General features: G+C 42.1%; 1 protein-coding gene across 2 annotated transcripts in view; it reads left to right on the top strand.

Annotated features, from left to right (window-relative positions):
• Positions 1 to 15,458, top strand: part of MDFIC2 (MyoD family inhibitor domain containing 2) — a 116,417-nt gene that overhangs the window by 20,798 nt on the left and 80,161 nt on the right. The window contains exon 2 of one of the 2 annotated variants that reach the window (XM_054708007.1): positions 8,826 to 8,854. The exons of the other annotated variant lie outside the window; for it this stretch is intronic. Coding sequence (XP_054563982.1) covers positions 8,826 to 8,854 — 29 coding nt within the window. The remainder of the gene's footprint in view (positions 1 to 8,825; positions 8,855 to 15,458) is intronic. 2 annotated transcript variants of the gene reach the window in all.

The following is a 15,458-nucleotide window of genomic DNA, read 5'->3' as shown; positions in this document are numbered from 1 at the left end:
GAGTGGGAAGAATTCTGATTGATTTAACTCAATTCTAGTGGTTCCATTGCCATTGCCAGTGTTCAATGTAGACAATAGTTTGTGAAATAATTCAGGAAAATGTGACAAGAGCGGTTGTCTGCTGGGAGCTTTCAGTAAAGGTTCTTGCTTTGTTTGACTTTGTTTGGGGGAAGGTGGGTTGGTTGGTTTTTGTTTGGTTTGGGTTGTGTGTGTGTGTGTGTGTGTGTGTGTGTGTGTGTGTGTGTTTTGGCTTCTAAGAGAGTTCACAAGAAAATGTTCTTTCCTCTTTTGGACCTTGTCAAGTATTTATATAATGGCTGATAGTGGGGAAGCCATCATATTATTACAAAGGGAAGGAGATTGATAACAAAGCCACACACCTAACCTAGAACAACACAGAAAAAAATGGAAAATTTTCTATTTTTATAACCATTGTTGAGCCATTGATTTGATCAATCCTGTAGTCATCCTACCACTGAAATTAATGTCAGAAATAAATTACCTTATTTTTTAAGCCAGTTTGGGTTCTGTTAATTGAAACTGAAACTATTTTGCAGAATGAGCAATACGAGTGAAAAGTACTGGACACCCAATAATAGCTATTATTATTAATTTACCTTTTTCTCATTGTTACTTTTTCATTTTCTTTATCTCTTTACCTGACCATTTGAAACCATCAGGAAAGATGTGGTTTCTTATTTCTTTCTATATTTTTCTGCATACCTATAGCAGTTCCTGTCAACAGTAAGTGCTCATAAACATTGTCAAATAGAAACACATTTAAATCTAAGCCTCCTCATACACTGTAAGGTCTGTAATGACCTAGAGTGACCAGATTTCATTAGCAAAGAAAAAGAATGTTTTATAAATAATAGTATGAGCAAAATCAATGTGATTTTCATTTTAAAGAATGATACGTTTTTTTTCATTTGAAAGGAATAAATATATTTCCATGAACTGAGTTTTAAATGCTAGGCAAAATAATTTTGAAAAACTGACATTTTTAAAGCACTAAGAAAAAGAAACTAAGATGAAAAAAAATCTTTAAAGATGACAATGTCTTTGTAAGATCAAACTGTGTCTTTAATAAAAGTTGATAAATATTTTGATAAATAAATTTTAAAAAAGCATTCAACTGCTGACTGAAGTACCATCCTTAAGCTTACATGCAAATTTCTGAGTGGGTGCTTAGCCTTGTATGTTTATATGCTCCCTCTTTCATTCAATAATTCTGCTCTTTCTCTGGCTCCATAAGTCTCTCTGGAGCTCAATATGTAATACAAAAATTTTAAAAAGTGATGTAATAGGAACTGACACAATTATTTTTACCAATTAGCAAATGTGACCAGGCTCATAAAAACTTTTTTTTCAATAAGGCCAGATACCTATTTATCTTTTTTATGTTTAGCTTAAGATTCTTGAATGAATATTAATCCTATCTAATAAGGAGGGAATATGCTAATTGACTATCTCACCCTCAAAGATGGCGGTGCCCAAAGCCAATAAGGAGGGAGTATGCTAATTGACTGCCCCACCCTCAAAGATGGCGGGGCCCACAGCCAATAAGGAGGGAATATGCTAATTGACTGCCCCGCCCTCAAAGTTTGCAGCTTCCACAGCCACAAGATGGCAGTGCTCAGTCCCCTCAACCCTTGCCACGCGCCTGCCTCTAGAGTCCCCCAGTCCCTGCAGCCCCACAGCCACTCAGGGCTGCCCCAAGGTGCAGGCAAGCCACGAATGGAGGCTGCCCAGCCACCCAGAGCCACCAGAGGTTCAGGTAACCAGGGCTGGCTGAGGCTTGCGCTGCCGGCAGTGGCAGCAGCAGAGGTGTGATGGGGCCTTGCCTTCCCCTGATTGCCAGGTTGCCTCCCACCCCTGAGGGCTCCTGAACTGTGAGAGGGGGCATGCCGAGCTGAAGGACTCCCCCTCCAGTGCATGAATTTTCATGCACCGGTCCTCTAATGTTATATAAAAAAAAAATCCTGTTACTGTAAAGTTGAATGTTGTGTTGAAAAAAGAAACTTGAAGAAAAGGAGGAGACCTATAAATAGTCTTATTGGGGACAAAAACCAAGCTAATACCACTTTATATCATTGTGGCAGAGAAGTATATGTGTTGTTTTTTTTTCATTAATCACTAACTAATATTATATCACAATAATAGTTTTGAAAACAATGTTCTTATGAGAATAACAGAAATCATGATTATTTTCATATGACATTGTTATCATTGCTGATATCTCAAGATATTGTTTATTCTTATCTCATCATCAGTTTTTCAATGTCTTGGTATTATTTAATTTATTGATAAAGATGAACATATAACAATTTTAAAAATATTGTGATAAGTGTGTGCAAGTGGTTTCCTTATGATCCTGTAAATTTAATTTTATGCATTTAAAATACTATTTTGAGAAGTGATCCATAGGCTTCACAGGTTTCTGGTGAAGGACCCTTGACCTAAGGAATCCAAATGGGCAGAACACTTCCAGAAATCAAAAAGCAAGGGGCAGGGGCCTGGGTGGCTACCACTGAACTCTGCTCCTACCAACATATAACATGCTACTTACTTCATGTCAAACAACAAAAATTAAAGTATGTGATTGCATTACCGAAAAAAGTTCTTTAGTTCTTTCAAAAAAAAATGCCTACATTTTTAGTAATCAACTTTACATGTTTTGCTTTTTAGACCATTTGAATTTTTTAAATTAAATATAGTTGGTATACAATATTGTGTTAGTTTCAGGTATACAATATAGTGATCTAAGATTTTTTAAACCTTGCATTATAACCCTAAATATTCTAAACTTATTTCAAGAAAGTTGATTATGTATAATTTATATCCACCAAGGTAATTCTACCTTCAAAAAAATTAAAACAAAAGTGCTATGACAAAATTTAAATACTGTTGTATAATCAAGGAAAGGTATTCTTTTCTTTATTTGAAAAATTTTAGATAGATAGATGATAGGTAGATGATAGATAGATAGATAGATGATAGATAGATAGATAGATGTATGTGTGATATATACCTATATCATCAAGTACATAGTTTTAAATATTTGTACATTATTAAATAAACATTTGATAGGCTATTATACTGGAAATGAATTTTGGTAATTTGTCAAATTCTTAGATGCTTTAAAAGGGTTATTGCTCAAAGAGAAAAATTCATCCCAATACAAAATTTTAATTATAAAAAAATTAAAATACATACAGATACAAAATACTCTCACATAAAAAAATCACAAGTTGAGACAACCAATATGGTGTTGTAAGTAAATGCCAGTACTCACCACCTCCCAGAACTACATCAAAATTACAACTGTAATACAGAACAACCATCATTCAGAACCGCTTGAAAACTGCCTGAATGGAAGTCCTACAACTAGAGAAGTAGAGAAGAAGGCACACTGAGACTGTTGGAGGGGTGAAGTTGCAGAATAGGCTGGTCTGACATCCACGTGTGGCATGTTTTTAATTGGGAGGGATAGCCTGAATGAGGAGGACTCCCGTGAGGAGCAAGGGGTCCCAGCCCCACACCAGATCCTCAGCCAGGGATTCCAGAGCTGGGAAGAGAAGTCCCCATAACTTCAGGCTGTAAAATCCAGTGGGGATTGTGGCTAAGTGACACAGAGGCTGCTGGCCTCTTAAAGGGTCCGAGCATGAGCTCAAATGATCCCACTTATTCTGAACTCCAGCACTGGGCAGCAGCTTTAAGGAAATCCTGGGACATATGGGGAGGAACTGGACAGTCTGGCATTGGGGTAGGAATTTGGGGGTGGCTTTCTCCCAGACAGGGATGCTCACAAGGGTCATTGTTCCTATGCTGGGACCACCCCTGTTGCAGAGCTGACTGGCAGCCATACCTAAATTTCCATAAACCTGGCCCACACTATTCCATCATCCCTGGTGATTCTCTGAGACCCCATCCCATCCAATTTGCAGCCACAACCAAGCCGTTTGCCACAACTTTTCCATATGAATGGCCTGTCCAGGCTCAGCTTCAGACTTTGCTAAAATCTCTAAAACAACCAGCAGCTTGTGTCAGCATGACCCAAACTTATCAATAAAAGACCCAAAACCCAGCACTAGCACCAGTCTGCCTTGCTTCACAGCTGTGCCTCACCTGGGCACTTCTAAAACCAATATAAAAAAGTAGCCATCTGCAGATCCCTCTGTAGTTCCTGCAAGGTGTCTCCAGGAAGAGGCTGCCTGCAGCTCCCTGGAGGCCCCAGAGCCAGTGCACCCAGTGGACAGCTTCAGACCACACCAGATTACAACTCTAAGCATCCACAATTGACACACTCAAGTAGCTGACTCAGTGAGCATCAAGCTCCTCTGAAGTAAGTCCTGCTCTATAGGGATGTCTCCTGCACAGTAGCTCTCCCACTGTAGTTGCAGCTGGTCCGCACAGCCAATTGGCCTGGAGGTCAATTCCTCCCAGCGATGCCAACAACAATCAAGGTTCAACTACATGAGGAGTGTGCACACAGCCCACACAGGGGCACAACTGGAGTACCCAGCTCAGGTAACTGGGGAGGCTGAGGCACTGGACCCTAAAGCACACCTACTACATAAGGCTACTCTACCAACTCTAGGAGACATAGCAGCTCTACCTAATACATTTTACAAACACAGGGCAGCAGCAAAAATGTGAGACAAAGAAACATGTCACAAATGAAAGAAATGGAAGTAAGCAAACTACTGGATAGAATTCAAAACAATGGTTATAAAGTTACTCAAGGATCTTAATGAGAGCTTCAAGGGACTTAATGTGACCTTCAAGGGACATAGTGAGACTTTCAAGGATCTTAGTGAGACTGTCAAAGACATGAAAAAGGTCCAGTCAGAAATAAAGGATACACTAACTGAAATAAATAATAATTTACAGGAACTCAACAGCAGAATAGAGGATGCTAAGAAACAAATCTATGATTTGGAATATGAGGAAGCAAAAAACACCCAATCAGAAGAGCAGAAAAAGAATAAAAAAATATGAAGATAGTGTAAGGAGCCTCTGGGACAACATCAAGTGTACTAACATTCTCATTATGGGGGTGTCAGAAGGAGAAGAGAGAGAGAAGGTTATTGAAAACCTATTTGAAGAAATAACGACAGAAAAATCCCCTTACCTGTTGAAAGAAATAGACTTACAAGTCCAGGAAGCACAGAGAGTCCCAAACAAGAGGAACCCAAAGAGGCTCACACCAAGACACATCATAATTAAAATGCCAAAGGTTAGAGACAAAGAGAGAATCTTAAAAGAAGCAAGCAAAAGGCAGTTAGTTACCTACAAGGGAGCACCCATATGACTGTCAGCTGATTTCTCAACAGAAACTATGCGGGCCTGAAGGGAGTGGCAAGAATAGCAAGAACCTACAACCAAGATTACTCTATCCAGCAAAAGTATAATTTAGAATTGAAAGTCAGATAAAGAACTTCATAAACAAGAAAAAGCTAAAGGAGTTCAACACCATGAAAACAATATTACATGAAATGTTGAAGGGTATTCTTTAAGAAGAGGAAGAAAAAAGATTTTAAAAAATATGAACAATAAAATGTCAATAAATATCTATGAATAATTGAATCTAAAAATAAAAATCTCTCTATATATAAAACCCTAATATGCAAATAGACGGAATAGTGGAACAACCAAACAACTGAACAACTGGTCACTATGACATGTGCCGACCACCAGGGGGCGTGCGAGGAACATGGCAGGCGTCAGCAGCAGGCAGCAGAGCATGGAACATGGCAGGCATTTGCCACAGTGAGATGGTGAAGCAGGTAAGTGGGAAGCCAGACCAAGGCGGGGCACTGGTCGCTGTCATTGGGGCAAGCCTCTGGTGGTTACTGAAAATTCTTTGCTCCTGCACGCCACAGTCCCGCCTGGCACTCGCACGTGCTGCCAGCACTGGCCCTGCTCACACCCGCTGCCGGCACCCAGCACCAGCCCCAATCGCTCAGAGCAATCAGCAGGTGTGAGTGATGGCTGCCAGCCCCAATCACCCCTCAGGGCTGCTCCACTTCCCCCTGTTCCTGAGGGGCAATCGGGGCTGGCAGCTGCCTCTCGTACCCACTGCCAGCAACAGCCCTGCTCGCACCTGCAGTCATTGCCGGAGCCACCGCTCGCAACTGCTGCTGGTACCCAGTGCTGGTCCCGATCGCTTAGCACTGTCAGTGGGTTCAAGTGGCAGCTGCTGGCCTCGATCGCCCCTGAGGGATTCTGCACCTCCTCCTGCTCCTGAGGGGCAATTAGGGCAGAAGCCTCCACTTGCAACCACTGCAGGCGCCAGCCCCAATCGCTCCACGGCATCAGTGGGTGTAAGCAGGGCTGGCACCATCAGCACATGGGCGTGGCAGTGGCGAGAGTGGGGATGCAGGCAGACAGGGGACCGGGAGCCACGGCGGGAAGGGCCAGGCAGGGGCATGGAGGATGGGCCAAGACCTGCCCCTGTACCCACCGCAGCCTCGTGGCCCACTCTTCCTTTCAATGTGCACGAATTCATGCACTGGGCTCCTAGTAAATAAATAAAAAAATCTAATTAACAAAATAAACAGATGAATAAAATAGGATCAGAGGCATGAAAACATGGAACAGACTGAGGCTTCTCAGAAGGAAGGGGTGAAGGGGTTGCGGGAAGAGATAAACGAAAGTTCTTATGTGCATATATGCATTACCTATGAGCACAGACAACAGGGTGGTGAAGGCCTGGGGCGGGGAGGGTACAGGTGGAGGGGGCAATGGTTGGAAAAAGGGAGGATATCTGTAATACTTTCAACAATAAAGTGTTTTTTTTTAAATCACAAGTTTATAAATTTTTTTCTCAATGCTTCTCAAACGGAAGGAGTCAGAAACACATACCTTGAATTCACCCTGCAATAGCTTCCAAGTTGACTCTTACTGTTAATACTGACTAACAGTAAGTTACAGTAATTGGTCTTTCTAAGTGTCTGGCACAGTGTTTAAATCTCTATCAAGGGGAACAAGACAAGCAGAATAACAACACTCAGTGGCTCCAGTCTAGTAACGTAGATATGCTTATCACAAATAATTGGTTAAATGCAATTGTTTCCAATATTGTGAAAGAAAATCTTAGGGTGTATTATCTCAATTCTTGCAAGTTTATGAGCTATGTGCTATTATTTTCATTTTGTAAAAACAACAACAGCAAAAACTTGAATTCAGAGACGTAGAGTCACATGCCTCTTGTCTTAAGGGGCCCACAGAGTGCTACCAGCGTAAAAGGAGAGTTTAAAATACACAAAATTAATCATAAAGTAATAACATCTAATACATTAATGTTTGCCTTCTTTAGATAAGAGCTAAATATTAAATAAATGTTTATTAACATTTGAAACAATTATGTCTTGTATATAAGTAAAAGTTAACGAATGACTCAAAATAAAACATCAAATAAATTTAAGAGATGAAGGGTGGGAGAACAGAAAGTATTGCATTCCTGTGTTCTTCCAGGAAGTCAAAGACAATATCTCAGACTATCCATCTTAGAAGAAGGCTAGGTTCATTCTTGGTTAAAAAAAAAATAGCACTTTATTGAATGATATTCATAATAGGAAAATCTGTGCATGTGTGCAGGTGGGGATATTTGGAAATCTCTATACCTCCCTCTCAATATTGTTACAAACCTAAATATGCTTTAAAATTATCTTTAAATTTGTTTAAACAATAAATAATAAATATAAGGGAAATATTATATAGTATTCAATATTTGATGAGCATCTACTATACGAGTAACAAATACATTGCATCTTTTTAATATAATAGTTTTATTGAGATATAATTCACATAACATACAATTAACCCATTTAAAGTGTACAACTCAGTGATTTTTACATAGTTTATTGACATATAAATGACATACAATATCCTATTCATTTCATGTGTACATCATAATGATAGTTATATACATTACAAAATGATCCCCACAATAAGTCTAGTTAGCATATGTGACAGTTATTACAATACTAGAGGCACAGTGCATGAAAATTCATGCACTGAAGGGGGGGTCCCTCAGCCCGGCCCACCCCTTCTCACAGTCTGGGAGCCCTCAGGGGTGGGAGGCGACCTGGTGATCAGGAGAAGGCGACACCCCATCACATTTCTGCTGCTGCCACTGCTGGCAGCGCAAGCCATGGCCGGCCCTGGTTAACTGAGCCTCGGGTGGCCCTGGGCGGCTGGGCAGCCTCCATCTGAGGTTTGCCTGTACCTCGGGCTGAACCTGGGTGGCTGGGCAGCTGCCATCTGAAGCTTGCTTGTGCCTTGGTCCAGCCCTGGGCAGCTAGGGGGCTAAAGGGACTGGAGGACTCCAGAGGCAGGTGCATAGAGAGGCTGGACCCACTTGGGGGTGGGCCTGGCTGTGCTGCATGCCTGCTGCCCCGGGCGGGGCTGAGGGGACTGGGCACCACCATCTTGTGACTGTGGGCACTGCCATCTTTGAGGGTATGGCAGTAAATTACCATATTTCCTCCTTATTGGCTGTGGACGCCGCCATCTTTGTGAGGGCATGATGGTCAATTAGCATATTCCCTCTTTATTAGATAAGACTAGTAGCCCTGCACACGAATCTGTGCGCCAGTAGCTCACCAGTAGCTCTCTGCCCACTGGCCCCCCTCCTATAGCTTCCTCCGCCCTCCCATCCCCCCTTCATAGCTTGCTGCCCTGCCCTCTCCTGTAGCTCTCCACTGCCCGCTTGCAGCTCGCTGCTCCACCCTTCTGCTGATCCTTGATCCAGTCGTTACGTGGTCAGTCATTACTTCATGGCGTAATGACCATTTGCCTATTATATCTTTATTATATAGGATTATCGACTACTAGTATATTCCCTCTGGTGTACATCCTCATGACTTATCTATTCTATAACTGGAAGTATACATTGCATCTTGAACTATTTGATTCTAATCTGTTTTCAGTGGCTCTTAGGAGTGTTGTGCTAATGAAGATTCGGAGAGGGGTAAGAGTAGCAACACTGCCATCAGTGCCAGAGGGGATGACTGTAAGTTTGCCAAAGATTGGCCATTCTTAGCCTCTGTGGTTTCCAGACTGTGCTGAGGGTATTGTCCCTTCCCAGGAGCGTCTCAAAGTATGGTGGGAGATCATGTCAAAGGAGCAGAAAAAGCATACTACCCTGTGGCAAGTACAGGAACAGAGCTGTGTTCAAGATTTTGTATCAGTCCAGAGAAGTGAGATAGGTATGCTGCTCAAAGAAATTAGTAACTCTACTTAGTAGTTATAATAATAAAAATAACATGTATATATATTCCATGCTTACAATTTGCCCAGCACTGTCCTAAGTACTTACACATTTTAAATCACTGAATTTTCTCAAAATTCATGAGATGGTTGCTACTATTAACTTGTGTGCAGATGCCCTAGATGTTAATTATTAAAGGCCTGGTGCACAAAATTTGTGCACTCGATGGGGGGCTGGGGGGTCCCTCAGCTCTGCCTGCGCCCTCTCACAGTTCAGGAGCCCTCGGGGGACATCCTTAGCACTGCCATAGAGGTGGGAGAGGCTCACGCCACTGCCGCTGCACTCACCAGCCGTGAGCCCAGCTTCTGGCTGAGCAGCTCTCCCTCTGTGGGAGCACACTGACCACCAAGGGGCAGCACCTGGGTTGAGTGTCTGCCCCCTGGTGGTCAGTGCATGTCATAGTGACCAGTCATTCCACCATTCGATCAATTTGCATATTACCCTTTTATTATATAGGATGTGAAAAAATACTTTTTTACACTGGGTGTGTTTCCTAAAGAGATAAGTAAAATTACTGCAAGTGCCCAGGCTGGTGTTTCTCAGTGGTTAAAGCATCCTAGATTTGATTTGCAGTCAAGAGAACATGCCTAGATTGCAGGTTTGATCCCCGGTTGGGCCACAGGAGGCAACCAATCTGATGTGTCTCTCTCACATAGATGTTTCTCTCTCCTCCTCCCTCCCTCATATGAGGATTAACAACAAAAAAATTACTTCAAGCATATTATTTTCCTTAGTGAAAAACAAATAATTTGGAACCACAGTAATTTAAGTTTAACCCACATAATATTGTCAATGAAACTTCAAAAACATGGCTCAACTGTACCAATTACATTTATTCTTATTTGTTTATTTATCTGCCTTTATTTTTGAAAGTATTACAGATGTCTCCTTTTTTCCCCATTGACCCCTTCGCACCCCACCCCCTTCCAAGGCCTTCACTGCACTATCATCTGTGTCCATGGCTTATGCAGCCCCTCTGTTCCCTCTGATGTTGGTCAGTCTGTTCTGCTTACTCTTGATGTTTGTCAATCTTCAAGGAATTATTTTTTTGTTTTTATTTTTGCTTTTGTTTTTAGAAAAGTTAATAAAGTTTTGCAGAAAATAGATGAAGAGTCAAATACAAATTTTGATAGTTTACAATTTGGAATCAGATTAACTTCACTCTATAAATAATTTCAAGGCAGGATTACAGAGATAAATCATAATAATTAGCAAGTACAAATATCCTGACCTTGTCACTTTTCCTGCTAGTTACTGTTCATCAAGACTGTCCTAATTAGATAACAACTATATATTAAGCACGTGACCCTTGCTTTCATAGACTCTAACTAGAACATGGTAATAGTTTCAAGAGTTATACTCATTAAAAAACAGTCTAATTGGGCTTTCATACCAAGCTTTTGTCAGAAATGTAAAAGGCCTCTAGACATGCCCAGGTGCTGTGCTCAGTGGTTTGAGTGTAGGCCCTTGCACCGGGAGGTCACCGGTTCAATTCCCAGTCAGGGCACATGCTCCGGGTGCCAGCTCGAATCAATGTTGATGTTTCTCTCTCATTGATGTTTCTATCTCTCCATCTCACTTTCTCTCTCTAAAATAAATAAAAACATATTCTTTAAAAACAAATTTTAAAGCCACTAGCCAGTATCTCTGTCACCCAAAAATATGTAATGCCCTTTTGTTTGAGGATGGGATGGCGGGAAGACTAAAGATCAGGGATCAGAAGTAGAGTTAATATAGTCTTGTAAGATTATTGATAGCACATATATTGAGTAATTTATTTTTGACATGTTACACATTTAAAAAATACATTATCTACTCCCTACCCAAATATAATAGCTGTTAACATTTGACCATAGTTGCCTCAGATCCTTTTCTTTCTTTTTTTTTCCTTTTTAAGAAAGTGGCAGGTTCATTTACTTTACATACTCTTTATTCTCTTTCTCCATTTGAAACTAGGATTTTAACTTGAAATGTAGACATCCAAACCCCAGCACTTACTGTGGTTACAGCTATCAGGGAGTCTGACCCCGCCTCACTCCCTTCCAGTGTGCAATCAGCACTGGATGGTGATACAGTGGTGCCCTGAGGTACCGGCGAGGAGAGACTGTCAGTGACACATGGGAGATTTGAACTCACCTCTGCCTGTCTTCAAGGTGCTTGTTCTTTGCACATGTCTAGAGTGTCCAGGAAGAATAATGAGAGCCCTCAGTTGCAAGAGTAAACATCCCATCTTGGCTTCCACCAAATCCAGGCCCTCCTCATCCCGCCATTATTGAGGGTTTAGTATCTGCCAGAACGTGCACGGCAAACACAGACCAGCCAAAAGCAAGCAGTCAGAGCGCTGCTTGGTCTGACACGGCTTCTGCAAACCTGCTCCCGTGTCCTCCCCCGAACAAAGCTCTCACAGGCATTCCTGCCACAGCACAACTTACGCTCCCAGCCACCCAGTGCTGAGCCAGTGTCAAGATCATGGAGTCTATGGTTTAATTATTAATCATCCCCAAAACCATGGGAGGAGAGAATCCTACTGAGGTTCCCAAGCCAATAATCTAAAACCTTTGGTGACTGGGATGTATTTTTTCAACTGCTTCTTCAGCCTCCTGCTCCATTTTGTCTTGTTCCCAGAGCTAACCTTGGTGACAGGCCTCCCTGGGACACCCATGGGTTATAAGATTCATCCTTCCCCCTTTTGTGAATTTCATATTGGTGAGACCATGTTGCAGATTCATTTTCCCTACAAACATTTACTGAGCATGGCTCTTTCCAGGCACTCTTCTAGGCAATGTGGAAGGACTAAACAAAATAGTCGTAATATCTGCATTTTAGTGGAGAATGGCAGGCAAGAAGCAAACAAATAAGTGTCTAGTATGTCTGGTGATGAACGTGCTAAGGAGTGGAGGAGGCAGGCTGTAAACAGGGCAGTCAAGGAAGGCTTCTCTGGTTAGGTAATGCCCCAGAAGGGACCAGAATGAAATGAGGGCACGAGCCACGTTTATATCGAGAGGGAGAGAATTTCTGGCATGGGAAATAGCCATTGCAAAGTCTGAGTCACAAAGATCCTTGCCATGTTCAAGCCCAGTGAGGTAGAATGAGCCAGCCTGGGTGCTCACTGCTGAGGCCAGAGAGGACCAGAGTCCAGTCACAGAAGGTTTTAAATTTTAGTTAGAGGGGAAAGAGAAATAATAAGCGTGTGTAAGGAACATGGTATGATTTACATATTTTAGGTTGCATGGATAGGAGATGTGGCCATTGGGGAATGTGGTGGCAGAAGACATCTTCTTGAGTGGGTGTCTGTCCAGGTGGGCTTTCATTCCAAGACAGCACTGGCCATGTGCGATGCATCGGGTGTTAAAGTAGATTAAGGAGCCACCCACACTGGAATCACTCAAAAAGCTATTTATACTGAATATTTAATGAGACCCCCTACGACATAGTGACCCAGAACATTTGGGATTGAGGCGAAAGGATGTGCATTTCAAACAAGGTGCATATGATGACTTACATACGCAAGAATCTTGAACAACTCCTAGAGGCAGGGAAAGCTTTGCCGAGAAGAGAATTCATGAACTGAGTTCAAAGACAAGAAAGAGCTAGCTTGTGGGTGAGGGACAGAGAGCATGGATAGAGGATCCCTCAGGGAGAGGAGCCATTGTAGATAAACACAGAGAAACAAAAACTATCAGCCAACATGTTGATTCCTGTATTTGGTTTGAAGTAACTGGAACAGCTTTTCTTTTGAACTTTAACCCTGTGCCAGGCATACATATGGTCTCATTTTATCATTCCAGTTACTGTGAGCGAGACTCTGAGGGAGGGAAGGGCCTCTCCAAGCTTCCTCGGCTAGTGAACGGTGAAGGCAGAATTCAAGCAGACATGGTTTAACTCTGAATCCTACGACCTTAACTGTTAGACTGAGGAGAGTCCAATAATGAAGTCCTAGAGACAACAGGACAGATCAGGAGGTGTTTGAATGCCTTCCTATAAGCCAAAGAGTTTTAATGTTGACACAAAATCCATGGCGGGGAGGCTCTCTGAAGAAGTTTATACAAGAGAGTGCCAAGACCAGATGTGAGTTCGGGCAGTGACCTCTGGCTGCAGGAATATATGGAAGAAGTAGTAATACAGAGACAATGCCTCCACTCAGCTCCTTTAGAAAGCAGAGCCTGAGGCAATGGTCAAAGTGTCCATAGCACATTTGAGAGTTGCATACCTAGAGAGGCGAAGGTGCAGAAATACGGTTAGTGTTATAGGCTCAATAATGGCCACCCAGGGTTACCAGGTCCTAATGCCTGGCACCTGGGAATGTTACCTTGTAAGAAAAGAGGGTCTTTGCAGATGTGGTTAAGTTAAGGATATTGATCTGTGGAGATGAACTTGGATTACCTAGGTGGGCCCTACACTCAATCATCAGTGCTCCCTTGTAAGAGAGAGGCAGGAGATGTGACACACACAGAAGGGAAGAAGGTGTTGTGACCATGGAGGCAGGGGTGGGAGTGACGCCGTCATGAGTTGAGAAAAGCTGGAGCCACCCACAACTAAGAGAATCAAGAGATGGATGCTCCCCTAGAGCCTCCACGGGGAGCAAAGCCCGGCTAACACCTTGACATTGTGCCAGTGAAGCTGATTTCAGATGTCCAGCTTTCAGAACTGTGAGGGAATACATTTATGTTGTTTCAAGGTTGTAATTTTTGGTGGCAGCCCGAAGAGGCCATGCACTGGAAAGAAAGGATGCCAAACAATATGATGTAATGCACTATGCTGCCTGACTATGCTGGTCACCACTCCACAAAGAGCAACATCACTACATAGTATGGGTGTGCAGGTGGAGTTGTGCAGCCTGAGGGACTTCTGAAGAAACAGGACTCTAGAGCAGCCCATAAAAGGAAAAGGGGTGGGACATTTATCTGCTGATTGCATCACCCAATCCCTGGGAACTACTCAGGAAACTCCATTCCAGACCCTATGCAAATGCAGAAATGGAGGAGCTACTTAGTGGTGCAACTAGAACTCAGCATTGTTTCAAGAGACCCATGCAAATCTGAACCTTCACTTTGATTCTAAGTGGACTGGGATCTCACCAAGGATGCAGGAAAAGGCAATGGTGGAGTGATGCATTTGGCGAGAACGTTGTCAAGGGAACCTGAGAAGGGGCACAAGAATTGAATGCAAAACAGGGGATAAAGATGAAATTACATATTCAGGAATGTGTAGGAGATAAAGTCAAGAGGACTTTCTGACAAGTTTGCTGTATAAAATTGACGTTAATCAAATGAGCATTGGAGTCAAACAGATTTCACCTTAAATCTACCACTCATTCTATATGAGATCAAGAATAATTTGATTTCTTAGAGTCTCAGTTTCTTCCCATCTGTGAAATGGAAAGAATAATATGCACTTTTAATGGTTCTAATGAAAGATTATGTGTAAAGCATTTATCACAGTGTTTGGCCTGCAGCACAAATAAAAAATCGCAATGATGCTCATTGCTGTCATTATTGCATAGAGTGAAGAAGCAGAGGAAAGGATGGAAGAGGACGTTCAGGAATCTGGCTTGGGCAACTGAGAGGACATTAGGAAGGGGAGAAAACTTGACAAAGTAAAAAAGGAGGCATCTATATAGTGATGAACTTCTCAGAGCAGCGTCATTCCTTTGCTTGACCACCCAGACCACTTGGACCAGGAGAAAGGACCTGTTTATTGAGCCTCAGCTGTGTAAGACTCTGGCCTGTTTCTTTACATGCGCCATTTCATTGGTCTTGATAAGAACCCTTTTATTTTGGATGTTTGCTATGTTATACAGAAGCAGAATCTGGTGCATAGGGAACATAAGTAATTTTACTAAGGTCACTCATTTATGAATTGGTAGAGTTAGAGATGTCAACCTAAATCCCTCTTACTCCAAAACTTTTATTCTCACTTTTTTCAGTATTCTCTCTTTTCCTTCCGACACCCCCATGGCCTACCTTATTCTCCACACAAGCTTAAGTGTACATAGAAAACACATTCCAAACACAAGTATATTATTCTTGATTTTCTGTACATGCAACATATAAAGGCATTTACTAAAATGATATTGCAACTGACAATATCAAGTACTGATAACAACACAGAGCAATTGGAAATCTTGTACACTGATAAATGGGTGTACAGATGGGAGTGATCTGAGGAAAGTGATAAGCAG

The sequence above is a fragment of the Eptesicus fuscus genome, chromosome 18 (genome assembly GCF_027574615.1).
Source record: "Eptesicus fuscus isolate TK198812 chromosome 18, DD_ASM_mEF_20220401, whole genome shotgun sequence".
Taxonomy (NCBI): domain Eukaryota; kingdom Metazoa; phylum Chordata; class Mammalia; order Chiroptera; family Vespertilionidae; genus Eptesicus; species Eptesicus fuscus.
The sequence above is the reverse complement of the archived record's forward strand: the minus strand, read 5'-3'. Positions and strand labels throughout refer to the sequence as shown.